Here is a 27,163-nt window from a genome sequence, read left to right on the forward strand (position 1 = left end):
ATGATTTTTTCTTAGAACAACTCTCCTCTTATTATTGGTTTGAGTTAGAAGTTCTTGCCCACGTCCTGAACTTGCTGTATCCTTTTCCAATTGTCTACTTGCAAGTGGCTTCCCAGACTGCACAATGCAGCAGATGCATGATATCCCCCATAACTCTTTATCTGTGTCAAGCTACCTCCACAGCAGGAACATCACATTTGCTCTCACTATTAAAGGAATTAAGAACAATGCATTATTTGATAGCAAGAACAGAACGCAACTACAGAACTTATGCAACTATTTGGCTGGGATTGGATTTCTCATTGCTCTCAGAAACATCCAAATAATACTAGCATTCAAGTACAGGGTCAGTACATTGCAGATTCTTCACTTTCATTACCTTTTTCTTCCACAGCATTTGCAGGAGGTGTATGTGTTACAACAACTTCTTCGGAGACTTCAGCTGCATCACATGAAGTAATTTCCTGCATTATTTTGAAACAGAGCATCTTACTACAAATTAAAGATTACAGTGAGTTACTTGCATTCAGAAAAAGAGCAGTTATTTTATTCATCAAGATTTTATAGTGTCTCTTGAAAACTTGGATGCTGAGATCCTTAATCAAAATCAATAGGTGAGATAAAGCAAAACATTCAGCACTTTCTCTTAAAAGGGAGATATTTTTCATTAAGTACCTATTCTGACTCAAAGGGGAAGTGCAAATACAGAATTCAGGTCAAGTCTGATAACATTTTGCAGATTTTAAATCAGTACAACCATCAAGATGGTGAACTTACTGGGCAGTTGGAACCCTGTGGTACTTCACATGATTCCAAGCTCTTAACTACAGTGCAAACTGGCCCACAATGCATCAAAGATGTATTATATAGACATCTCATAGAACACCAAATCTACCTTTTTTTTTTCCTGAGTACTTCCTGAAAACTGAGTTATTCCACAGTCATTTTCTATTCAACACGATGTAAGAGTAATTAACAGTTAAAAATGAAAACACCTCCTAAAATAAACTGCTATAGAAATAAACACTGAAGTCTTATCCACGTTAAAATTACACAAAATTAAAAAAGAAAAACATTCTCGAAAAATACCTTCATATTACTAGGTTTTGTTCTGGAACATGGACTTGGATCATCATCTGTTCCTACATCCTGAGCAATCAGCTGGCTGGCTGTAAAAACAAACAATTCAAACAGTTCACCTGTCAGATTTTATATGGCTTTTATACCAGCACACTATTGCAAAGATTTTTTTTTTTTTTTTTTTTTAATTTCTTGATATGGTATCTGTCAAATTCAAACATGAATCCTATCTTCAAACCAACCAAAAAAAGCAGGTAGTGCTATGAGGTACACTATAATGAATACCACATGGTTTCCAATCACACACTTTAAGAAATCAATATTCTTAGGAGCAGAACAAAAAGAGTTATCACGGAAATTACAATATCAATTAGCCTCATGCTTTTTTTTTTGTTGTTGCTCTGATGCAGAAAAAAAAAAAGCACAAAAAAAGCACAAAAACTTATAGTAAGGTTTTTTGCAGTAAGTCTTTCCTGCAGTTAAGAGCAGAGGTTGAATAGATATTACATAGACCCGTAACAATTATCTTAACAGAAAGTCTAAATGAATAGATTAACTGAAATATTTAGGCTATTTAATGGACTACCTTCCTTTTCACCTGATTCTAGACAAAGATGTCAGTCCTCCCAGTCTAACAGTAGGAAAAACCAGCCTCACAAAGTTCAGTGAATGGCTAGATATTTCCCTGATGATCAGCTTTCTTCAGCTTTATACTCCACCTCTGTTTTTTTTTTTGTTTAATGATAAAATTAGTAAATATTTTATAGACTAAAAGTAAATTGTTCCCTCTATGATTAAAAAAGCTACTATAAAACTCCTCTGTGTACTACTGAATTTATCACCATACATTGATAGAAACATTAAGTTGCATCAAATATATTGAGCTGTTTTCAAAAAAAAAAAAAAAAAAAAAAAAAAAAAAAAAAAGAATTGCTATGGATTTTGGAGTTCCCCAGTGCCCTCTGTCCTCCAAAAGAGAACTGTACGGACTGCTCACAGCAGGACTTTCTTTTGCAGCAGCAAGGCTTTATACATATTTGTGTAGATCTGGATCACTTACATTTTTCTTTATCCATTATTCCTGAAGTTTTACATTCTATTACCCGAGGTTGATGCTCTTCAGTTATCTGGGTGTCCAGGTTTTCCACCTATGAATAAAATACAAAGAAATATAACTCCTCACCTTTCCTCTTCCACCCCCCTCCACAATTAAGTTTGTAAACACAGAAGGGAAAAAAAGTTATTGCTACTAGCTACTTCTAAATAAAACAAGTACCAAAATGGAAGGCAGTGATATTCTAAAAGCAGTTTGTTCACAGAACTCAAACAGTGTTACCATTAGCATGAAAGAACTTCTGACTTGTTGCATTTTCAGATCTTTTTGATTGATCCTTTTAATGAAAAGAGGCTTAATTTTAATTAGGCATCCAACCGTGTGCTGTAAAAGCAATTCATCATAGCAACTTACACTAAATATTTTCAGATTTAAAGTAACGACACTGTCCTACATGCAGGATCAAAACTGATATCTTGCTAAAACCAACACAGAACCAACCAGCACAGGCATATTAATTGGCAAAATTAATATATATATAATTAGCACATTAAATTAATAAATTAAAATTCAAGTTAAAGAAATCAGAGGTGGTTTTTTTTTTTTTATTTTTTTTTTTTTTATTTTATTTTTTTTTTTTTTTACTTGTCATCTGTATTCAATATCTTGTTTCTGCTCCCTAAGAAAAACTTGGTATTGGAACTTTCCTAATTATCCTCATTATAATTACAGGCTCTGTGTTCTTTTAAGACTGCAGTGGACTGCATCAAAACAACAGCTTTCTAGTTCTGACTCAAGTCTCCAGTATAATCCCTATTTTTTGTTCTCTGTTCTCAAGGAGGACAATTAAGCTTTTCTATCAGCTAACAATTGTGGAATAGTCATAGACTGTTAAATAAGACAAGATTTATTTACTAAATTCAAAAGAGTAATTGGGCATCAACGTACACAGCTGCACAGTCTCAATATACATAGGGTCTGCTTATATAAGAAACAGTATTTTCTTTTAAAGAATATTTAATGTAAATAGAAGTAAATGCAAGCAAGAAGAAAGCAGCATAAACAGAGTAAATTAAATAAATCTTACGTGAATAGCTTCTCTTTCCACAGCACTATTCTTCCGCAGTGAATCTATTAAAAATAGGGGAAAAAAAAAAAAAAAAAAATCAGAAATGTTCAGCAATAGCAAAGTATGATAGTATTTTCTACTTCGCCTCCCTAGAAGGGCCCTAAAGTACTAACTACGCAACTTATTTTCACTACTGGAAATGATTCATCCAAGCACATTAATCACCTCTTTAACCATACTTGACAAAAAACAAAGAATACGATTTTCCAATGCATAGGATGGCTGAGAATCACGTTAAGGCTAAAACAAATCAGTCGAGACACTGGGACCTTTGAAATACCTTGCAACTTCAAAATCTCAGATTTAGTTCAGATTTAGTTTAGCATTTGTGTAAGTCATAGTTTTGTCCATCACAAATCTAGATGCTACATCATACGATAAAGTAAAATACACTGAAAACTAAGCTGTAACAATGGGCTTGGCAGAGAACTGATGCTTGCATAACTGTAGCAGTGACTCCAGTGATACAGTGCACACAGAAGTTGCTAGATTGCTAAGCTCTATTGTCCTATAATTGGATCTAATAAAACAAAGCCGTACCCTTACATACCACATGAATCTGGAAAATAATTAGAAGTAACTAATGAGCCCTTTGCATCTTTTAAAGCTATTTCATGTAAGTACAAAAGAAAATAATCATAAGAAGGTTGTTCTACAAGACGACTCTACAAATCCTTTAGATCTGATTCACATAGGAAACTGAATTAATATTTTTACTTTAAAAAGCTGCTGAAACAGTCCAAACATTTTTTCTTTCAGTTGAGTAAGAACACAAACTTACAATACAATGGAAACATTTATGTACAACTTTATATAACATGTACTCATTTCTTACATCTTCATATTTTAGAAACAATTTATGCACAGCTATAGAGCATAGTTGCACAATATCTTTTCAATTTTTAAAGCAGCATCAAATGAAGAGCTAGATCCTACCCACTCAAACAGCAATGATTTGTTTACATTCCAAGGAATCTTGGACTACTAAACTACTGTGTCTGCTGTTCATACTCATGACAGGACACACATTTGTCTTTTAAACAACTTCCTTTTACGTACGTTGGGCCATATGTATATATACATATACGTATATATATAAAAATAAAAGATTATTGTATGGTGGAAGAGAAAGAAAAAACTCCATGAAGAGCTACGAAGCATTATTCTTCTGTGTGTGTCATAACCAAGATGATTTACACAACAAATGGATTTTTGTTAAACATTTTACATGGAACAAGATTATCACAGCCAGTTCAATCTGCACATTTTAAAATGTAAGTATTGTCTGCTGCATGACTGCATGATATAAAGCGGCAGTTTTTCAGGCCCTTGGAACAAATCTCAGAGTAGAGGAAAACTGGTTGTAGTTTTGGATCTGGTCTCTCCAAGACAACATTCTTCTAATCGATTCTCAGGATTTACATTTTCTTTCTTGTGAACAGAGCACGTCTTACCACCTAAAAGAATATGCTCAGACCAATTAAACTAGCTATCTGACCTACCTCAAGAATAAAAAGGAATCTAAAACTTGACACCAACACGTGTATCACCTTACTCAATTTGTTCCCTATTTGGTAAACAGTTATTTTGGTATACATGTAAAAATTTACAACTGAGATTTACAGTTTGTCCTTTCAATTTATGCTTTCAGCAACATTCTGTAATAGGAAATGCATCTTTCAACTCTTCGGACTCTATACAGCAGTACTGTTGGTACCTCCTGGAATTCATTTTAGTTTTGTTTTTTACTCCACCAACCGAAGATTAACTCTCATCTGGTAGTGTTGTAAACATCTTTGTAAAGCATCTGGAGCACAGAATCCATCAAGATGGGAACAAAGCAGGGGTTTGTTTCTGCTTTAATAAGAAAGCCAAACAACTGCAACACATTTTAAAATAATGTGCTTCTGGGAAGGAGGGCTTTTTCTTTTCTTCCTCCATTTAAGAATAACATTATGCATTGAAAAGGAATTACTGAGCAGAGATGTAGAGCTGACTGAGATTTCTAGCGAGGTGACTACCTACTTACTTCAGTGGATGACCAGAAACACTTTAATCTTCTGGAGAGCAGGACAGAACAACAGCAACAAGTAAATACATAAATAAAAATCTTCCCGTTAATTCTGACTTGATCATACAGCACTTTTGTCACAGCCCCAAAGCACCTCTCACAACACCAGAAACAAGGATATTCTAAGGTAAAAAAGAAGCAAGTCATTCTTTGGGAAGTCTCTGTACCTCAGCTGAGCAAACTTTTTTTCCTCCCTCAAATATTTATTAATGTCAAATAAAACATTAGCAGTCTACTTTATTTTTTTTAAATACTCAACGCTTTCCACCTTCTTTTAGTACTTCCTAGTAGAAGATATATTCACCTCCCTCCTTCTTGCAGACCAAATGAAAATGAGTTCCAAAGCAACAAGAACTCCTAGAAGCCTTTCACAAAAGGTTTCTGTAGGCTTTACTTCAATCTCTCTAGAGAGAGTACTTTTCAAATCTAGAAATAGATTTATGGAATCACCTTTCTGTAGCTCCTTAATACGAAGATCCTCATATACTTCTTCACTTTTTGGACTTTCAGGCTGTGGTGGCTAAACACAAGATGAAAGGAAACAAAAAATATGACAGACATCTAGTACAAACACATTTCATTCCCCTCCCTCACATAATGATGACTATTGTTTTATGGTGTGTAAGTCTTCAAAAGCATTCTTAAGATAGTAATACAAATATTAATAACAGACTGACGAAGATTAGTCATAATACTGTTGAACAATGTAATACCATGAGCTTGACTTCATAGTTAAAGCTGGTCAGTAAGAACAAATTAATTTAACCAGATCTCAAGAGAAACCTCAGGAATTCAAGGTGCAAATTCCTACTGTGAGAGGAGTTCCAATCACTATAAGTATTATAGAAATGTTCACATACACAGAAAAATACGCAACTGCAAAGCATAAGAAAGTGTAGTGAAGCCTTCCCAACTTGGGTCTTTTTTTCCCTTTACTTTTTAATTCAAGCTGTACATCAGCTATATGTTAAAAATGCATAGATAAGTATACTTAACTCCACGTAGCATTAAGTCAAATCCAGACATTGTAAACTCGGACACAACGCCACGTGAATACGAGCGTAATGATTGTAGGACCATCTTATCCCAGCAAACAGTACAGCCACTTGCCAGGGGTACTCAACTCAATAAACCCCACTAGAACAAACATGACTCAGGTTTTCCTGAAATGCATTTCAGGCTTGATTCAGAAAAACTGAAGTGGTCTGTCCTGTAGCTGAAGGCAGCATCCCTATGCAAGTCCCAGGTGACCCTATTAGAGATGCTTGTGAGTTTTCTGAACCATACTCTGAATCAAGCGAAAGATGCACTTCTATTCATTTTGTTGTATACCACTTCAAAACACTAAACCAGCGACTGCCAAACATAAGTATTAAGGCATATATAACTATTTTTACAAGTAAGATCACAAGCAAGCATTCAGTATGACTAGTTCTAATGAAAAGCAATCTTGGATGTCACTGTCATAGAAGAAAACACAGCTAAGGAAGGGAATTGGTTCTACCACAGAATAACATGGACATCACACAACTTTAATGCCAATTGTTTAAAAGAATACAGCTGAAAGTTCTGAAAAAAATGACTCTTTGAAAGTTTTGAAATGCAGTTCTTATTGAACAGAAATAAAAGGCTTAGTAAGAAATCTTAGAAATTAAAACCATGCAAGAAATAGTGAAGAAATTTAAAATATCATAAATACCTCTTCAGTTCTCAAGTTAGTTTCAAATTCTAGTTCTTCTGCCAACTTTGGTAAAGCTCCATTATTGCCTAATGAAATACAAACATGTTGAAATTATTCAATTACATTACACTGTATTTAGCTCAGTACTGTATTCAGCTGCAGTAGAACACCATCCTTTAGCATCATCTCATGAGCACAACATGCTAAGACAGCCTCATCTTGTAGGCAATGGAAACTACAGCAAGTTTGTCTGCAGCAAACCAGTTCAAAAGAATAACTCAGCATCTGCAAGAACACACGTATTTCTCTGTTTTCCTTAAATACAATAAGTGATGAATATAGGCTGTCAGGATTTACCAGCTTACTTATGACTTCTGACTTTGCCTTATTTCCATGCTTTTCCTTTAAAAACATCAATAGATTTTCTGACCCAATTCTAAATAGCAAATTACTACTGTATAAATGAATCTACAGGTACAAATTAATACTAAGAATAATATTTTTTCCTTTAAGTGATAATTAGGTCTAAACCCATAAGCTCTAAAACCACATCCACTGAAATTATCCAATTTCCATAGACTCAGTACCTCCTGTCAGTGATGGTTGTTTCACAAAACCTTAAAACCCCACCCATTTAATTCTGTATGGGAACTACATGCTTTCAACATCTGAAAAACAAGCCATGCAGACACAAACTTTGTATGATTTATACAACTATTTTGGGCACCTTTTTTACAAGCGAAGGCAACTAGAGAATATAACCAACCCTTGAGAAACTAGACCCAAACTCACCCCATAAAATTTTAGTGCATTTTTGAAACAACAGCAAAGTCAAACAGGAAAAGGAAAAACCTATTAAAATAAATATATGAACAGCAATCCGTTCCCATTGGTGTACATAAAGATAAGAACATTTCTCTACTGATTCTTCTACCATTTAGTTTCTCCAAAATTTACAATGAACTTGATCTTTAAAGAATTTACTATTTCCTAAACCTGGTGTTGTAGCTAATCTGGAGAATAAGAAAGGCTGAAAACAGAAGAATGCTCATTGGTGGTATTTTAATTGCAACCATGCAAATTCACTTGAAGTAATAACCTCCCAAGAAAAATGGAACTAGAAATAAAACACGATGTTCTTAGTGCCAACATATTCTTAGTGCCATATGCTATCACAAGCATTCTATCTAAAATAGATACCTAAAATCATTGCTGACTTAAAATATTTGTGTATTTAGGATCATTGCCCAATTCCTCTAGTAACATAAAGGATGACTATTTCAAGTGTATTAGTGTATCAGCAAGAAAAGAATTCAAAAATTCAGTGTATAAGTTCAGTGTAAGCGAGCCCAAGTCCACAGCCCCCAGTACAGGAAGGATGTGGAGTTGCTGGAGCAGGTCCAGAGTAGGACCAGGAAGACGATGAAAGGGCAACAGCACCCTTCCTATAAAGACAGATTGAAGGAGTTGGACTTGTTTATCTTGGAGAAGGTTCCAGACAGATCTCATTGTGGCCTTCCAGTACCTGAAGTGAGAGCATACAAGCAGGAGGAAGACCAACTTTTTATGTAGTCTGATAATCACAGAATCACAGAATCACCCGGGTTGGAAGGGACCTCAAGGATCATGTAGTTCCAACCCCCCTGCCTAGCAGGGCCACCAAACACACACATTCAGATCAGGTTGCCCAGGACCCGTCCAACCTGGCCTTAAACACATCCAAGGACGGGGCATCCACAACCTCCCTGAATGACAGAACAAGGGGGAATTTAAAATAGAAGAGAGGAGATTTAGGTTAGACATTAGGAAGAAGACATTAGGGGTTTGTTCTTTTTTTTTTCCCTTTGTTTTTTTTTAAACTCAGAGGGTGGTAAGGCACTGGAACAGGATGCCCAGAGAGGCTGTGGATGCTCCATCTCTGGCAGTGTTTTCAAGGCCAGGTCAGATGGGGCACTGGGCAGTCTGATGTGGTGGGTGGCAACCCAGCCCACAGCAGGATGGATTGGAACTAGATGAACTTCAACCTAAGATGAACCCTCCCAACCTATGCCATTCTATGGCTCTATAAAGAGACTGAACCAAATTTATTTACTTATTTTTAAATATAAGAAGTCCTGAGAAAATCTGCAGTTATGACTAAGGATGGTCATTCTTGATTTTCAAAGATCACTACAAAGTTGCCATTTTTAAACTGCTGAACATCTGTCTAAATAAAATATATCCTCCTTCCTATAAAAGTATTTTTTAATTTCTCAACGTTGGTAATGAAATCTCTTGCAAACAACATATTAGCTCATAATTTTAAGTTGATACATTTTAGTAACCATTCTGCAATCCAATAACATTTCTTTCAACACGCATCGGATACTGATTTCTTTAGTCACACCAATACAGACACAATTACATGCTTAACTATTTTTCATTAATTCATAATTAGCAAGTATTTGGCAAACTACAAAGAAGTCTGATATATCTGAACAGCATAAGTTATTGCTAATTCTAGTCATGGTAAAAAGCATTTATTGAGGATATCTATGAACTCAAGAGAGAACAAAACCCCACAGAAATCCTTACCTGAATTACAGGTTGTATTAGTTTTCTGAAAAGTAACTTCAACTCCTGAATCATCTACTTTAACCAAGTTCATTTTATCATTGCTGCCATATAGCTCTTCTACATGCAACACAGGACAGTCACTTTTCTCCCCCAATTCTGCTTCTATAGTCTCTTCACTGTGGTTATTTACAGTTAATTCATTTGCAGAAACTAAGGAAGGAGACCGTTCCCCAGGCAACGGAGTCCTTATTTCAGAAAAGTCACTTTCTAAAAGCACGTCTGAGTTACAGTTTATATCTCTTAATGTTTCACCTTTTACTGATGCTTCTGAAATGACGCAAGAGAGTTCTGATGCAACATCCTCATGCAACACATCTTCAGCTTGCTCATCATCCTCGTTTACCTCTGAGGAAGGACTTGGGCTCACAGCAGTCTCTGTACTAATCTCCACGCAAAGGGCTTCATCTACACTCATGAGATTGACTGAATTTTCATCTGCCTCTGTGATTTCACTGTCTACAGTCACCTGAGATGCTATTGATGCTCCCCTCACAACACTTTCATGGGTCTCATTCTCCTGACCAATTACAAGCAAAGAATTACTGCTTTTTTCTGGGCCTGCAGTTGATAGGATGCATTCAATTTGGTTAGCAGTATTAAAAACTTCCTCACTTTTGTCTTTTACTTCTGAACTCTCAGCATCAAGTTGACTTTCTTCTATGACAGTAAATGTGAAGAGACTATCACATTCTTCCATTGTGCTCAGAGCGATCACTGCTCCTTCCTCTTTATCTCCTATACTTGAAGCAGCATCCTGATCTTCACTGTTGGTGGCAACCCTCAGCATAGGACCTCCACATTCTCCCACAAAAATAACAGAACCTTTGCCTCTTGCATCTGTATTGAAGGCAGCTAGTTCAAACTGTTCATCTACAGTAGCAGTGGTCTCCACAATCTTACATTCCTCGGATGCATTTGGAGAGATATCCTCTTCATCTCTTTCTGCTACAAGGAGTTGATCTTCAGCTTGTGGTGCTGCACTGATGAGTACTATTTCACATTCCTCTGTCATACTTGTGGTGATCACAGCAGCTTCATATCTCCCTTCTGTTTCTGAAGCAGTGAGTTTATTTTCATCTTGTACAGCTACACTAGACATAGGAGCTTCAAAACATTCTGCTGTACTTGTAGAGATCATTACTGTTCCATTTTTAGATTCTGTTTCTGAGATATGTTGAACTGTCTCCTCTGCAACTTCACCTGACATCAGGATTACTTGTTCTTCCACAACACTTGTGGAAATCATAGCACACTCATCTTTTTCTTCTTTATTGCTAGCAGTTGGATGCCTTTCATCATCTTCTTCTGCACTGGATGCACTGGGCATGGGAACGTCATATATTTCTGTACCTACAGAAACCACAGTACTTTCATTTATTTCTTTGGTTTTCACAGAGGGGAGCTGACCATTGTATTCAATAGTGGCACTAGACATAGGAGCCTCAAATTCTTCTACAATACTAGTGGAAATCATTGTGCACTCATCTTTGTCCTGTTTACTGCTAAAAGCAAGCACACTTTCTTTAAATTCTGTAGCTGTGCTGGGCATGGGCACCTCTGTACCTTCAGCATCGACTGAGATCATAGAGCTTTCCCCACTTTCATTTGCTCTTGCAACGGTAAGTGGACCATCCTCAGTATCTACGGCTGAATGTAACGGAGCATCACTTCCTTCCACTGTACTGGTAGAGATGATATCACCTTTAATTTTTTCCTCTCTGTCAGCAGGAATAAGACAATTTTCATCTTCCTTTGGAATGGCACTACTTATAGAGCCATCAAGTGCTCCACTGCCAAAGGTCATGGGATTCTCATGCCCTTCAGCACCAGGCTGACCTCTATCTTGCAGAGTCATAGCACTAGTCATGGGGCCTTCACACTCCTCAGCATCTAAGGGAATCAAAGTACCTTCATGTTTTTCTATGCATGCTGCCACAGCACCCTCATCATCAGCACTTGCACTGGTTACACTGCTTTCAACTATCCCTTTAGCACTTCTACAGTTTGTGCCACAATTAGCTTCTTTCTCTACATCTGTCATGCTGTCAACAGTAAGCTTATTCACATTTGTGCCAGCCAGCCCTGACTCAGCTTCCATTTGTTCAGCAACTATGCAGATAATGGAACTTTCACCTTCTTCTGCACCTATACAAATCAGTGTATTTTCACCTTCCGTTCCTGTACAAGTAGAAGCATGCTCAATTTCTTCATTTCCCCTTCCAGTACTGGTCACAATACCCTCACCTTCTTCATCCTCTTCTTTTGAGCCTGTACTAGTCACAAAACCTTCATCATCACAGGGTCCAATGCTGACTATAGTGATACTAGCTTCCTCCTTTGTCCCCGTGCTGTCCATTGCACTTTCACATTTTTCAGTATCTAAACAAACTGCAAAACCTTCATTGCTGTCTTCTAGTCCTGTACAGAGAACTGAAATTTCAGCATCATCTTCTGGAGTTATGCCTGTGCTGGTCACTGTACTTTCACCATTTATAGTATCCTCACATTTGTCGCCAGTAGTTCCAGTTGTGGCACTGTTATTTGCGACCACTGCAATACATGCCCCACTTACAGAACCTTCTCCCTGGGCATCTGTACCAGTTACTGAACACATAATGAAGTTATGACTTCTTTCTTCTGCACCTGTGCAAGTCACAGTACTTTCATGTTCTTTTACTTGGTCAGCTCTTATATTGCCCCTAAATTTACCTGAACTGCCACCACTTGTTGATCCTTCACCTGATTCTGTACCCGCACTAGTTACGGCACCATCACTCTCTACTTCACCTAAGCAGGACACAGAACTTTCTAATTTGCCTGCACCTACACAAGTCAAGGTCTTTCGCTTCTCTTCAGAGCCTGCACTAGTTACAGCATCATCTTTTTCTTCTGCTCCAGCACTATTCACACTATCTTCATTTTCTACTCCACTTCCATTGACTGAATCCTTACTGCTTTCTTCTGCATCAACCATAGTGCAATCATCATTTTCTTCTTCTTTTGTACTTGTTAGAAAGCTTTCACTTTCTGCTAATCCTTCAGTGACGACACTGCCACCACCTTCTTCTGCAGCTGTAACTGTACACTCACCAATATCTGCTCCTGTAATGAAACTACTCCCCTCACCAGTTTTTACCCATAAGCCTGTTGTGAAACCTTCGTCAGCTTCTATGCTTGTGCAGATTAATGCCATCTCACTTTCTTCTTCTGAGCAAGTGGTTGTAGCATCACTTCCCTTTTCAGAACGTGATGCACCTTCAGCTCTTTCTTCTCCTGTACTAGAGGCCATTACAGTGCTTTCAATCTTTTCTGTGCTAGTTCCTATCACAGTGGCTGGAATTGTTTGTATACTGCTGTACAACAGACTAAGTTTACTGCTTCCTGCACTGGTACCTACAGCACTGCTTTCATTTTTATCTTTTATGCTACTATTCTTTTCTTGCCCAGCAGCTGGAACAGAGTCTTTGACTGTTTCTTCAGGATCTTTTTTAGATGCTAGCACAGAGGAAGATTGCATCACATTACAAGTATCACACGTCTCATTCTGTTGCACATTATCCATCATTGTGCTTCTTTCTCCCTTTGTGGAATAATCTGTATTTAAGCACTCTCTTTCTTTCTTTTTCAGTTTTTTTTAGAAGTGCTTTTGTTGGTACATCTCCACAGTCTTCAGTCACAACAGTCCTCAAGCTTTCCTCTTTTATTTTCAATTTGCTTCTTGGAGTGCTTTCTAATTTTGATGCTTTGTCATAATCTTGACTAGGTGAGCCAGCTGCACTGTTTTCCATTGCTTGCTCGTCAGAATGGGGTGTTCCATTATCTTTTTCTGTATTGTTTGTCTTAGTGTTGTCATCACCACCTTTCATAATAGAACTCAACACTAAACTATCTTCTTGTTCCATGTATACAACCTGTGTTGCATCATTCTTTGAAGCTGCATCATCTTCAAACAAAGTAGTCCCATCTGAATTATGGCATTCTTCTTTAAATGTACTAGACATACTACCCCAATGTGTAAAATCAGTGATCTCTATATCCATGGACTTTGGATCAGCAGCATCTTTTCTGGGAGAATTAATTGCTAAAGGAACATTATCTGAATTAGAATTTACCACAGTTTTAAAATTCTTTGGTTTTCTGCTGTCTTCTGAAGTTCGGTCCTTACTGGGAGCATTCAGTAAGATTCCATGACTTTTTCCAGATACAATACCCATTTTATAAGCTCCTTCTTTATGGAGTCCTTGATCCATTGACGTTTGTTTGGATAAAGCATCTAAGGCACCAGCTTGCTTATTAGGGATATCTTCTTGTTTATTAGCTTTTTCAACTGCAGCCAGAAACTTCAATTCAGAAGCTTCAAGATCTGCCAAGGTGTGTTTTAACTCCTTACTTGCAGAAAAGATTTTTTCTTTTGCTGTGTATTTGGCATCTGTGGCTTGGACTGAATTTAAAATGTCTTTTCCTTCCATTTTAGATTCTTCTTGTACTTTTTTTTCATCCAAATCAAGTTCCATCACTTCTCCCTCATGACCAGAACACATGTCATTACTATTCATATTCGACTTTTGAGGAACAGGAAGAGAGCTGCTTACAGTTACACCAACTGATTGCTTTTCCTCTCCAAGCAAATTGTGGTTTGATACATTGCCTTTTCTGTTTTCACAGGATACCTTTTTACTTTGTTTTTTATCCACTGTCACTGTGATGCCCATTACTTTCTCATGTCCACCATCCATTTCTTTCATATCTTTATCCTCCACTTTGGCACATTCTTCCTTTTTCTTTATTTCCTTGTTGCCGTGCTTTATGCTTCTGCTTTTGTGACTTTCAACAGATAACTTTCTTTCTAGTTTGGAGTTACTTAAATCTTTATCACCTCTACATTTCTCTTTTACAGATCCTCTTTCTCCAGAGTGTAACTTAACTCTGTGACTGGAGTCTTTTTGTGATCCCTGAATTGACTGCATTCCACTTTCAAACTCAAAATCAGCACCGCTCTCTTCAGATATTTTATCTTCATTTTTGAAATTGTGTTGTTTATCCGAATCATTCTCTTCCATGTGCTTATCTTTGTCCAGTTTCTGACTAGTATCTTGTTTTGCTAAATTTTCTTGTAATTCTGTTTCGGATGCTTTCAATTGTTTACTATGACTCTTCGACTTAGACTTCAATAAAATTTTGTCTTCTGCAAGGCTCTTAGATCTGCGTCTGTCTTTATGAACACCATCTTCTTGCTTCAAATTACAGTCAGAGTTAGTGGATTTTATTTCATGTTTTTCTTCTGAGTAACTTTCACTTCTTTTGTGCGATGCAGAAGCAAGTTGCTTTGAGGCACTTATAGAATCCTTCTGCGGCCTAGAATCACTCAGAGATCTTTTGGATTTGTATTCTGCTCTTGATTTTTCTGTTGAGAGATGCCTGTCTTTTTTATTTTCCTTACGAAGTAACTCTTCAGCTTTTAAAGTGGAATCAGAAATACCTTTTCCATCTTTTCCAGTTACTGATATTTTCCGTTCACTTCGGTGTTTACTTTTTCTTTCAGATTTGTCATCTGAGGAATTCTTCACTTGTTGATTATGTTTCTGAGCACCATCCTCTCCTTTCAAACTTTTCTCAGAAGAATGGAGTTCAACATCTTCAACTGATTTATGAATATTATCTCCTTTACATTTATGCTTTAAGGAAAGTTTATCTTCTAATGCCGTTACTTCCTTTTCATTTTTATCTCTGTAAGACTTGGCTTCTTTTTTGGCAGCATTTCTCATATGTTGAATTTCTGTGTCACTATCTTTTTTGGGGTGTTTTTCATTTTTAAATATGGTTTTCTGCTTCTGTAGTTCATCAGTATTGGCTTCTGATCTTTCCAGTTGTCTTTTTGGGTCCTTTGTTTCAATGTCCTGTTGGTTTCCTTCAGTATGAAGAGATGTGGAAATTTTTCTTTTATGTTCTTTTTCCACTTTAGAATCAGTTTTGTTTTCCTCAGCTGAATGTATCGATTCCGAAAGTCTTCGAAGTGGTTTAGAGGTTTCAGTTTTGCCATGGTTATTCTTTAATTCTTTTGAAGAATTTTTTTCACAAGTCTGCAAAAGAAAGTTAAATATATGTAGGCAGATGTCAGAGTTCCTTCACTACATGACTGACAATTGTTGAAGGCAAATTAAAAAACAACGCAGTAGGGAACCCTTATCATAGTAAGAATTGTAAAAATTGATGAGAAAAAATTAATCTTATTTCAACTGATTGCTATTGTAGGAAAGCCAAAAGAAACAGAATTCAACAGTCTGCTTGACCTTGAACTTCTTTATAAAGTGAACTTTTCTTTTAAAAACAATTTAAATACATCTTTGAATGGACAACAACCATTTCAAATATTCCATGAGTCGCTTCAAAAATCTGATACAATGTTTAAACAAAATCCAGAAACTCATACCAGGTAGTTCTAGACTTCCAGTTAAACTTCTGCCTGTCACTTTCTTGGTAATAACTTTGTTGCTAAAAACTCAACTTAAGAATTGTCTTCTACTAGTCAGACTACATTGTTACAACTTCCCAAGGAAAAGTTCAAGAAAATCAAATTTATCAAATCTTTGCATGTAAGACAGACTGCTGTTTGTGAAGTACAACATAATTTACAGAATACTGCTCAAATCCCCTCCTTCCAGTACAAAACAAATCAGCACCAAATACATAAACAATGCAACCTAGCATTTACTAGAATTCAGAAAGCAAAATTGATTTAATGTTAGAGCACAAGAAGCATGAAAAAAACAATTCATAAGAACAAATGCTGCAATAGTATGCAGTTTGGTATGGATGTATGAACAAGCATTACTGCAATTAAAAAGCTCATAATAGTATTTCTTTTTGTAATTAATTTTATTAGCCTTAGAGACACATACCTCATTTGTCTTTTGCACTTCCTTAGAATCATCTTCAGATGGCTCATATTTCTTTTTCCAACTGTCTTCAACACGCCTGAAACAAGTATTTGGACAAGCAATCAGAAAAAAAGACAGCAACTCAAAACATGACTTAGTAAAATTTCTGCTCTTAAAGCTGAAGGCAAGATAAATGTACACTGAAATACTGAAGGAGAACATGGTTACAAAGCTTATGACTATATAGTTTGTCCAAATTATGCGTACTGACTTCATACATGTCCTCTGGACAACACTGCATTAAATCAGAGAACATCAGGATGACAATATTAGTAGCACAGTTGTCCCTGTAAAATAGTTAATACGTTTTTCTAAAAAAAAAAAAAAAAAAAAAAAAAAAAAAAGACGAACCCAATGCTCTCCATTTAAAAGCAAGACAAATTGCAAAAATATTATCTTTTAGAAATATGGCTCATTTACCATATCTACACATGTACATAGACAGCTATGCATGTTTGTACAAATAGAAAATATGAAATTAAAGATCAGAGTGAGTTGAACATCAAGCAAGTAAAGTTATTCTTCTGGAACAACTGCAGAGCACATTCCAGCATGACAGCGTGTAACGCATTTCTTTTTTAATGTATATGCAAATTATAAAAAGCATACACAAGCAGTCAATTAAGCTTCACTACTATTGATCTGAAGTGTGTTTTTTTTTTTTTTTTTTTTTTTTTTTAAATCTTACTTCCTTAATGAGGTCAAGAAATAAGGTAAGTGAATGAAAATGTAGTAATGAAAAGCTTGAAAAAAAACAACAACAACAAAACAAACATGACAGAAGAGAAAACGTTAAGTATGCACTAGGAACTCTGCCACTTCCAAAAACGAAAGTTAATGGAGATACATCACACATTTCTTTTCTACTAGATGCACAAACATCTAACAGCTGACCATTCTCATGTCCTTTTATTATTCTGTGCATAAGTCACACAAAGGCTGCTGAGTTGCTGTATATTAAGCAGCCATAACTTTATACTTATTAGTAACAAAGTTAACCAAGTATCTTAGAAAGAAATTGTTTAAATAAGTAAGGTGAGCAGCAAAGTTGAAGGGAAACAATTCAATCTACAAAAATAAATTTCTGAAGATTTCACTTCATTTGACTAAATACACAAATACCTTGAATCTCTTTTTCTTTTTCTGCTCAAAGCTACTTTTTTTTCTAAGAATTTCTGTTCTTTAAGCACATCCTTAATGCTGGCACCAGTAGCTTTTGACTCAAGACTTCTTGCTGATGGTTCTTCCAAATTCAAGCCACTTTTTCCTGAAATATAATACCCAAATAGTGAAATAATTATGTCTGTAGAACACTAAATGTATAAAACTAACATATACGAGCATACAAGCAATATAATCACGGATAATCCAGCAATTTAAATATGTGATTGAAGAATATGTGATATATACTGAAACAAGAAATCAGATTATACAAACACTGGACTTTCAAGAGAAATTAAGAAAGGCCCATTGTCGTCATTTTACCCTTATTTTCCCTTAAAATAAGATCTTGTCTTAGTTTCAGCTGGGATGTAATTGCTTTCTTTGAAGTGTCTGGTATGATGCTACATTTTGGTTCTATGAGAAGAACAACAGTGATAACACACTGATGTTTACAGTTGCTGCTAAACAAAGTTGTACAGAGCCAAGGCTATTCACAGCAAAGGGCCTAACAAGCTCAGAATGAACAGAATCAGGAGAGCTGTCTTAAACTGGCCAAAGGGATATCGCATACATTATGACATCAAGCAGAAGGAGTTTTTAAGGAGGGTGGGAGTTCATCTTTCTCTCTGATCCGCTGCTGCTTGGAGGCTAGCTCGGCATTGATCAGGGGATGGTGAGCAATTTCTTCTGCATCACTTCTCTCTCTCAGTATATAGTTTTATCTCAATCCATGAGTTCTACCCACTCAATTCTTCCTCAATCTTAATAGGAAGAGAGGAAGTGAGCAAATGACTATGTGGTTCCTTAGCCACCTGCTGGGTTAAACCACAACAGGACCTAAAAAAAAAAAAAAGTTAAAATATTCATACCTTTAGCATTTTGACTTCCACTTTTCAGGGACTTGGTTTTTTCTGCAGTTTTCTGTTTACGTTTCTCTTCAAGTCTCTCCCTATTCATTCGTCTTCTTAAAAGTCTCTCCTCTTTTTCTTTGGCCTGGAGATACACAAGGAAGAAAAGACAATTTATTATTAGGTCAAAGAATATTCTACAGATATACAGAAATTATACAGAAAACAGAATGCTTTGGCTTGAGGCAAAGAAAAAAATTAATAGTACTTTGAAAGCTTTATGTCAAAGCAAATGGAATCCTCTAATACTCCTTTAAGGTGAAACTAGCTGACTCCCAGAGTTACACTGCTGCTCAACACAGCAGATAGAGACCAACACTTCTTAATCAACAAGCATATCTAATTTATATAAATATTTACATAAAAGAAAAAAAAAGGCAGAAAAAAACCTATAGTTTATAGGTGTTTCCTTGCAGCTTTTTTTCCCCCCCCAGATATAAAATAATTAAAGGGGGGTAGGTTTAATTGATTTACTATTTTTTCTTTTCCAGCCCTATGAACCTCAAAATGCATAAACAAAATACAGACCCTATCTTACTCAACACCCACAAGTCCCCAGCATTAGCTTGGATTGAAGAATGCTATGTTACAAGCAACATGCATTCAGACATAACGGAAAGTCTAAAAGAACGACTGGATCCTACTTTGTGTGCTTTCTTCCCGAAGAAACAAACCTCTCTTCTCACTGCCTGCAGAAATCTTACAACTACTTCAGGGACAGTGAGAAATGCATTTGTAAAGAAGTCCTTGGCCCACTAAACCACACTGAAGGAAGACCATAGGTAGATGAAGGCTACTTCTTCCACTTAAGTTCTCATCACATGTATTAAAGCCACTGCGGACTTTTTTTTTTTGTGTGTGTGTGTGTCTGTAGCAGTTCCTAATCTTCACACTTAATGACTCAAGCAAGAATGAACGCACCTGTGAAGAACTTGTATGTACTAAGTAAACTCTCTATTAACACCAGAGCACTGTTCATTTGAAAGTCAGGGAAAAGATGTCAAAACCATTACACGTGGATTTTTTTTTGTGGTTTCATTTTCTTGTTTTTTACCTCCACCAGAAGCCTTGTTAACTACACCCAGCAGAGTTTCCATGGAGTGCATTGCTCTATATCATGCAATGCTGGTTAAAGTCTGAAAAAGGAACAGGGGTAACACCGGAAACAAAACTAAAATCCTCCTTACAAATCAGGGCCAAGTAAGAAATGAAATTTTGGTGCTGGAGGAAAGTTGAAGGAATGAAGACACTGAGCAGTAACAAAACTCAAACTTACAATGGACTGGCGACGTTGCTCTACTGTTCGTTCATCATCAGAATCACTGAAGTATTTGGAGTACAAAAAAGGCTTACGAACATAAGCATGACGAACCGGCTTGGCTCTCCCATCGCTCAGTTCATTCGCATGAGGCTTTGCCTTATTTTTATTGTTTTTCTCCTCTTCATCTGAAAAGTTTTTTTAAGTGCACGGAGAGATTAATAAATTAAGGCAGTACTTTCACCATCACTTTTGAAGAAACAAGCCTCCCCAAACTTAACTTACTTTCCTCAAAAACATAGTTAAAGTTCAAAATACCATCAAATTACTGAAACCTGGAACGTATATTAATTTATGTATGCTGCTCAGCTAAAAAAAATTTTCAAGATGTTAAAAGGAAAATAAATTATAATGAAGGGCTTAATCCTTGTACCTGAAACCTTGTTGCATTATACCTATAGTATTTAGCTACTTCCAGGACTGTGTCAGAATATTACTTCTGCTGAGTATTAAACTAAGCTTCATTCCTACACCAAAAATTTGTACACCATTTAAAATCAACTAGATAGGTTTGCTGAAAATACTTAAACAGAACATACTTGTTTACACTAATGTAGCATTATTTGAGTAAGACAGAACTAGATTTTATTTATCAGCACTATCAGAGATATTGCAAAAGCACTTATGCTTCATACCATAAGAAGCATTTACACCCTTGAAACATACTTCAGGCTTGTTTTCACATCATGCAATCTATCATCAAAAGAAAAAATCAAAGCTAGAGAACATAAAAGAAATTGAGTGCTTCTACAGAGTATTTTTAGAGCAGAAAAGATATGCTTAGAGTAATATTTGCAGAAATCACTAAGAACCTGTGGTCTGCTCAAGACAAAGAAAACTACAAAATGTAACCCAGCCAGAGAACAGGTTTAGTGTTTCCCAACTCTTAAAGCTAGACCAATTCACATTTCTTCTGCTGCGGCCAAGCAGAATTTGAAAATACAAGCAAGTCTAAAGCTCTGAAAACAAAGTCAGCAAAGTCAAGTACATCCAGTACTGCAGGAAAACTAACAAATCACTCCAGTGTTTGCTACATTTCTGGCAAAAAGGAAGGTAAAAAATCTCACTGCAAAGCCTCATATCCATCACTTAAGTGGTTCTGTTCTCTATTATACACTGTAGTAAGAGTGACAACATTTAGCATATATAATACTATTACAAAAAAAGAGACTCAAAATGTCTTCTATTCATCCTTCATGATTGCACAAATACTACCAGTCCAAATTTAAAATCTCCCAGGTAAACACAAAATACTGCAAAACATCAAATTTGTTAGAGAACGTATTCAAATTACAAAAGAGTTGCATACTATTTCTTGCAATTTTAGCACTGCCATTAACAATCTAACTGGTTTACCATCTGATGTGATCTCCCCCTCTTCAGTACTGTCAGAAATCACAGGTTCTTCTTCGCTTTCCTCTTCAAAGGAAGAAAGGTCACTCGTATGGACAGAGCTGACAGTGATGTCACTGAGTACATCTGTATCTGAATCTAGTGATGTATGTTCTTGCAAAGGAGAAAAAGAGAGAAGTTGTAATACAGCACATTGCATTTGAAAAGCTTTTCTTACAAAAAAAAAAAAAAAATCAACATTGAAAACAAAGTCTTAAGAATAAGAAATAGCAAAGGAAAAAAAAAATTAACACCTTAAACTGCTGAGATCTTGTTGGAATAACACATGACTAAGGAGGAAAATGCCTGAAGAATCAAAGATCCACATTTCCTGATTCGTGTACCTCAGTGAAAGGAGATGAGCCATGAGCTAACTGTGGCTAGTATGTCAGAACTAGCAGAAAACATATTTTCCCACACACATTTCTAGTTCAGCTCCTGAATACACTTTAGCATATCCATATTTTAAGAGCAAGCATTGCCCATACCATACCTTCTTTAGCACTTTCAGATGCTTTATGTTTATTGCTATTTTTTTCTGGAACTAACTGTTTCACTGGTTCTGACTCTTTCACTTGTTTTTCTTCTTTTGACTTAGCAGCATCATCATTTTTCTTCTTGTCAAGTTTTTCTTTCTTTTCTTTTCTCCTATCACCTTCTGGTTTCTTTTCACATTTATCTATTAGTTTACTCTTCTGATCTTCACTATCCTGTTGTATTTCTTTACTTGCATCTTTAAATGTAACAGATGAACTACTGGCATCCTTTGTTGAATTTTTTGTTTCTTCACTTTGGCAAGGAAGCTCATTTGAATCTTCACACTTCACAAATGTTTCAGCCCCTTCTCCAGAAAGATCAGAAATTGCTTTTTCTTTATCTGGCATGTCTTCCATGTTTCTCTCAGTGCCACCATCAACACTCTGCTGAGATAACAGTCTTTTTGCAGCTTTGTCATTGTTTTTGGAACTTGAGTTTTCTGTAGAAGCCCTGGCAGCACTTGCTTCTTGGTTTAGAGAAGTTATTGTTTCCAAAATTGACATTGCATCACTAGCTACATTGCCACTAGGAGCAGTAGTAGAAACACCTTGAACAGGAAGAAAGAAAACAGTTTAAGTTAGTTTCTACCATTTTCCATGATAGTAATGTTTGAAGGGAAGTAGCCATTTAGCTAGAATGACAATGACATTAAGAAAGTCAAAAGAAAAATTAACTACTACTCCATTTAAGATAAATGAGATTAACCAAAATATTTCAATAACTTTGCATCTAGAGATTTCAGTTATTAAAAAAAATAAAGAACAAGATGTTACAATCTTCAAGAAACAGCAAGAATGGTCTATGAGAAGGAAGCTCAACTTTATCATCAGTAGGCTAGGGGAAAGCGTACTGCCACAAGAATTCTACATCTCTTCCCCTTATATCTTCATAAATGACAGCAGAAATGAACTCAGTGTACTGATTATAAAATAATAGAGCTATCAAAAGAACATATCAGTTTCCTATTCACTTAAAATGAATTTTGAAGATTGATGAGAAAGGGTTAACTGGACTAGCACGGGGAGGTGCAGCTGGCTTGTTAACCCACTTACTTTAAAGGAAGCGGGCCCCACAGGAAAAGAGCTAGGATTTAAATAAAGGGTCTGGTTACAACCAAATGAACTGCAGTAGAGTCTCTTAGGAAGAGAAAGAATGGACAAATACCTGCCAAAGCCCTTAGAAGCTGATACAGGGCAACATAAATAAAAAACAAATAAACTGATGTGTTTATAGACAAACTAAGGATTAGCTGATTTGCAGCAGAACTTAAGTTCCTGAGAGAATCTTAGCACACGGCAACAGAATTAACACAAATGTCTTCCAGATAACTCTTTTGGATCTACCAAAGGATAAAAAAATTAAGTCATTCTTTTCATACAGCTATGTTTCATTTGACCATACAATACTTACAGGGCCAGAACCTAAGACCGACATTCCTCCCCACAGTAAATTGATCCCCTGTAAAGCTGAGTGGAAGTGACAAAGTGATACATGGTGACATCTCTCTTGCCTTCTAACTTTATAATTGTAGCAAGAGACAAGTATAATGGCAGGCTGCCTGGAGCTCAGCTTGCCAATATGGATACCAATGATTCTGTGCTAGCAACAAACCTAGTCAATGTTCCCTTTCCTAAAGAAAACAAACTTTTGGTAGTAGACTGCTAACAGAAGTGGTAGAATACCTTGCACAACAACAGACATGTCCGTTTTCTCCTCATTTGCAGCTGTACTGGGGCCTGCCTCCTCTTTGTGATTCAGTGTTGCTAAAAATTCATGGACAGCTTTTTCCACCTGAGGTCTGAATGTGTGGTTGATCTTCGGGTCCACAACCTGAGAAATAATTCTGTCAATTCCAGATTCCAGCATTCCAGACCTAGAACAAAAGTTACATACTCGGTTAATAAGAAAATGACTCTTGGAGAATGTCTTAATGACATGTTCAGTTAGATATCATGCAAACACTTCTGAACACTTTAAGTGAAGCACTAATGTTTTCTGAACATCACTCAGGTATGTATTCAGTCAGCTGTATTTCCACAGCTCTAACACCTTATCAATTAAGAAAAAGTCTAAGAAACGAAGTGATCCAATTGCATGGAAATGACACAACAGTACAACCTGTGGCTATGTCAGTACAGGTTATGTCTACAAACGTTAACTAACTGTAAAAGCATATTTTGGAAGAAACATTAAGAAGGAATCTGATCTTATCAACTCCCATAGCGTAAAATAAATAAATTTTGGACAGCGTGAGGAACAGATTAATCAGCCTCCATTGTTCTAATTCACTTTTCACACAATACACTGCGGCAACTACGAGTTTGTACAGCTTTATAGAACACCTTTAATCTTAAGTAACAAAATTAGTGACAATGGAGAACTTCTTACCTTAAGGTTTTCTCCAGACCCCTCTTTATAAAAGATTACACTGTCTTTTGACACCACTGCTTGGATTAAGAAATCCCCAGATCTCTCTCTCTGTACCAGTTACAAAAAGTCACTAAATCATAACTGAACACATTTGTTCACAAATCCTTTGTACGAGACCCAATTCAGTGACAAAACTCACTCTACTTAAAGAAACTTCCCCATGCTTCTTATGACTCCTTTTTAAGAAGTAAAACTAACGGAACATGAAACAATCAAGCATTAGATAAGTGCATGACATCATTTTGATGTAAGAGCAGTCCCACAACAGCTTTTCTCCCTCTAGACAGATTTACATCCAGTTTTGTGTTTTGTGATTTGCACTTCGCAGGGCTTTATCTGTCAAATTCTATTTATTATCCTTAGTTCAACATCAGATAAAAGCAACTGTGTTTATTTTTAAGAAATAGCAAAGGTTATCCTGAGCTGGGATGTCACACCCCAAGTCAGAAACAAGCCTTCCATCACCGGATAAATTCCAATCAGTCAAAATAACACTTGAAGCCTAACTCTGAGTAACGCTGATGACAAAGTGCTAACTGAAATAATACCACCGTTTGTTTAAATTTTTAAAAAATAATAATAATAATAAAAAAATAAGCTTATCTAGAAGTCCCTTGAAAGAAAACAAGCAGCTTACAACTGACCTACAGCTTCAGCTAGCTGTCACAGAACACAAGTGTATTCCAACAGAAACCCCAGAAGTACCACTTACTTGAGAACCTGCTGCCTAATGTTATTTCTCAGCTGGTTCTTGTTGAGATGAGGACTCCAGGTATGAGTGGCCAAATGGTTGCAAACAAAGTTATCAACACGCTGTCTCAAATTCTGATAGGCAGGCTGAAGAAAAAAAAAACAAAACAACAAAGCACAAGAGGACAGAGAGGTTGGACGACTCGCAGCTCTCCAGAGTAGCCGGAGGCCTCACGGCGGCCCGCGGCAGGCAGCGGCCGTTCCCGGCTTGCTACGAGCTTGTAACGCATTTAACGCGCGCTGCCGGAAAGGCTCGGCACCAACAGCCGCGCTCGCACCGCCGCCCTCCGAGAACGCGGCCTCAGCTTCGCCCCGCATAACAGCCGAGGAGGCGCGAGTTCCAACGGCCCGCGCGGCCGCCCCACGCCTCCCTCCCGCCCGGCCCCGCGCCCGGGGAACGGAGCCGGCAGCCCGCCGGGCACCGCCGCCCGCCCGCACCTTGGTGTCCACGTCGGCCAGGCAGTCGCGGCGAAACTGGTCGAAGAGTCCCTGGCTCTTGAGGTGACTGACGATCATGGAGACCAGCTCCGGCTCCGCCGCGCCGCTCCCCGCGCCGGCTCCAGTCCCCGGCAGCGGCGGCTGTTGCTGCGGGGGCGGCGGCGGGGGAGGCGGCGGCGGGGGCTGCGGCTGAGGGTTGCTGGCCATGGGGACGGCGGGACGGTGCGGCCTGCGGGGAGCGCGGCGGCCGGCTCTCCCGGCCGGGCCCCGGGACGGGGCTGGTTCCCGAGCGGCGGCCGCGGCGGCTGTGACCCCGGAAGCGAAAGGGAACGGAGGGAGGAAGCGAGAGGCGACCAGAAGGGAAGCAGCGCCGCAGCCGAGAGCGGCGCCATCGGCGCGAGGCGAGCACTGGCAAAGCCGCGCACGGCACCCGCGGGCCCTTTAAGGGGACGGAGGGGGCGGGGCCGCCGGCGGGCCGCCGCTGCGAGGCCCCGATCCGACTACGGCGGCAGGGAGCGGGCCGGAGAGGGGTCGAAGCGGCGTCCCCAGCGCAGCCCGCAGCGCCCGGCCGCGCCCGAGCCGCAGCCGGGCGCCACGGGCAGCGCGGGGGGCCGCGGGGATCTTGCCATCCCTGCCGTCCGCCGCCGCGCTGCTGCGCGCTCCCCGCCGGCGCCGTCGTCGCTCCGCCCCGCGCGCCGCCCCTTCCTGCGCTGGCCGCCATCATGGTGGGGGCAGCGCCGCGCGCTTCCTCCCTCAGGCGCGGGGCGGAGCCACGGCGTGGCTTGGGGGCGGGCTTGGGGGCGGGGCTTGGGGGTGCTGCTTCCGGTACTGCTGCTTCCGGGGCCGCCTGAGGGGCAGTGGGCGGAACGTGGCCGAACGGCGGCTGCGGTATGTGGGGAGGGTTGCGTGTCCTTTTGCCTCTGCGGTTACCCTAGCAAGTGTAAACATTTACTCTGGCTCTTTAAGATTTCTAGATGCTGCTGGGTGACAGTATTACAAGTAGTTCAAGCATATTTGCTTTAGGTTTTACAGTATTCCCATGCTTTTTCTTTTAATGGAAATTTTTCATGCTGTCTCTTGTTTGCAGTTTACTTACTTACCTTCATTTTTCTCTGTATTACAGTCACAACTGTTGAAAATTAAATCTCTTGACTGCTCACGTCAGTGAATATCTCTTGTTGCTTTGAACTTAGCATAAACTGCAGGCTAGTGATCTGTAGGCTGACTTACTGTGAGTAAATCAGGACATCAAAGCCAGTAAATAAAAAATGGGAAAGTCGCAGAATTGTAGAATGGCCAGGGTTGAAAGGGACCTCAAGGATCATGAATCTCCAACCCCCCTGCCACATGCAGGACCACCAATCTCCACATTTAATACTAGACCAGGCTGTGCAGGGCCCCATCCAATCTGGCCTTGAACACCTCCAGGCATGGGGTATCCACAACCTCTCTGGGCAGCCTGTTCCAGCACCTCACCACTCTCTCTGTAAAGAATTTCCTCCTGACATTCAACCTAAATCTTCCCTCCCTCGACTTAAAACCATTTCCCCTTGTCTCCCTGTCTTTCTTGTACTAGGGGCTTCAATACAGTACTCCAGATAGGGCCTCACAAGAGCCGAGTAGAGGGGGACAATCTCCCCTCTCCCTGCTGGCCACC

The 27,163-nt window shown here is 38.3% G+C and overlaps 1 protein-coding gene across 1 annotated transcript in view; it reads right to left on the reverse strand.

The window, feature by feature from the left end:
• The window catches only part of BOD1L1 (biorientation of chromosomes in cell division 1 like 1), a 36,318-nt gene extending 10,605 nt beyond the window's left edge, over positions 1 to 25,713 (reverse strand). The window contains 17 exon segments of the mRNA XM_042811878.1: positions 380 to 464; positions 1,090 to 1,169; positions 2,141 to 2,228; positions 3,222 to 3,265; positions 5,785 to 5,854; positions 7,034 to 7,101; positions 9,590 to 13,265; positions 13,267 to 15,711; positions 16,531 to 16,606; positions 17,692 to 17,836; positions 18,603 to 18,726; positions 19,918 to 20,087; positions 21,316 to 21,465; positions 21,845 to 22,435; positions 23,571 to 23,761; positions 25,031 to 25,155; positions 25,507 to 25,713. Of these exon segments, the coding sequence (XP_042667812.1) occupies positions 380 to 464; positions 1,090 to 1,169; positions 2,141 to 2,228; positions 3,222 to 3,265; positions 5,785 to 5,854; positions 7,034 to 7,101; positions 9,590 to 13,265; positions 13,267 to 15,711; positions 16,531 to 16,606; positions 17,692 to 17,836; positions 18,603 to 18,726; positions 19,918 to 20,087; positions 21,316 to 21,465; positions 21,845 to 22,435; positions 23,571 to 23,761; positions 25,031 to 25,155; positions 25,507 to 25,713 (8,335 nt within the window).
• Positions 25,714 to 27,163: the final 1,450 nt, after the last annotated feature.

The sequence above is a fragment of the Centrocercus urophasianus genome, unplaced genomic scaffold (assembly GCF_019232065.1).
Source record: "Centrocercus urophasianus isolate 14NV4802_14NV808 unplaced genomic scaffold, USGS_Curo_1.0 seq_13, whole genome shotgun sequence".
In the NCBI taxonomy this organism is placed as follows: domain Eukaryota; kingdom Metazoa; phylum Chordata; class Aves; order Galliformes; family Phasianidae; genus Centrocercus; species Centrocercus urophasianus.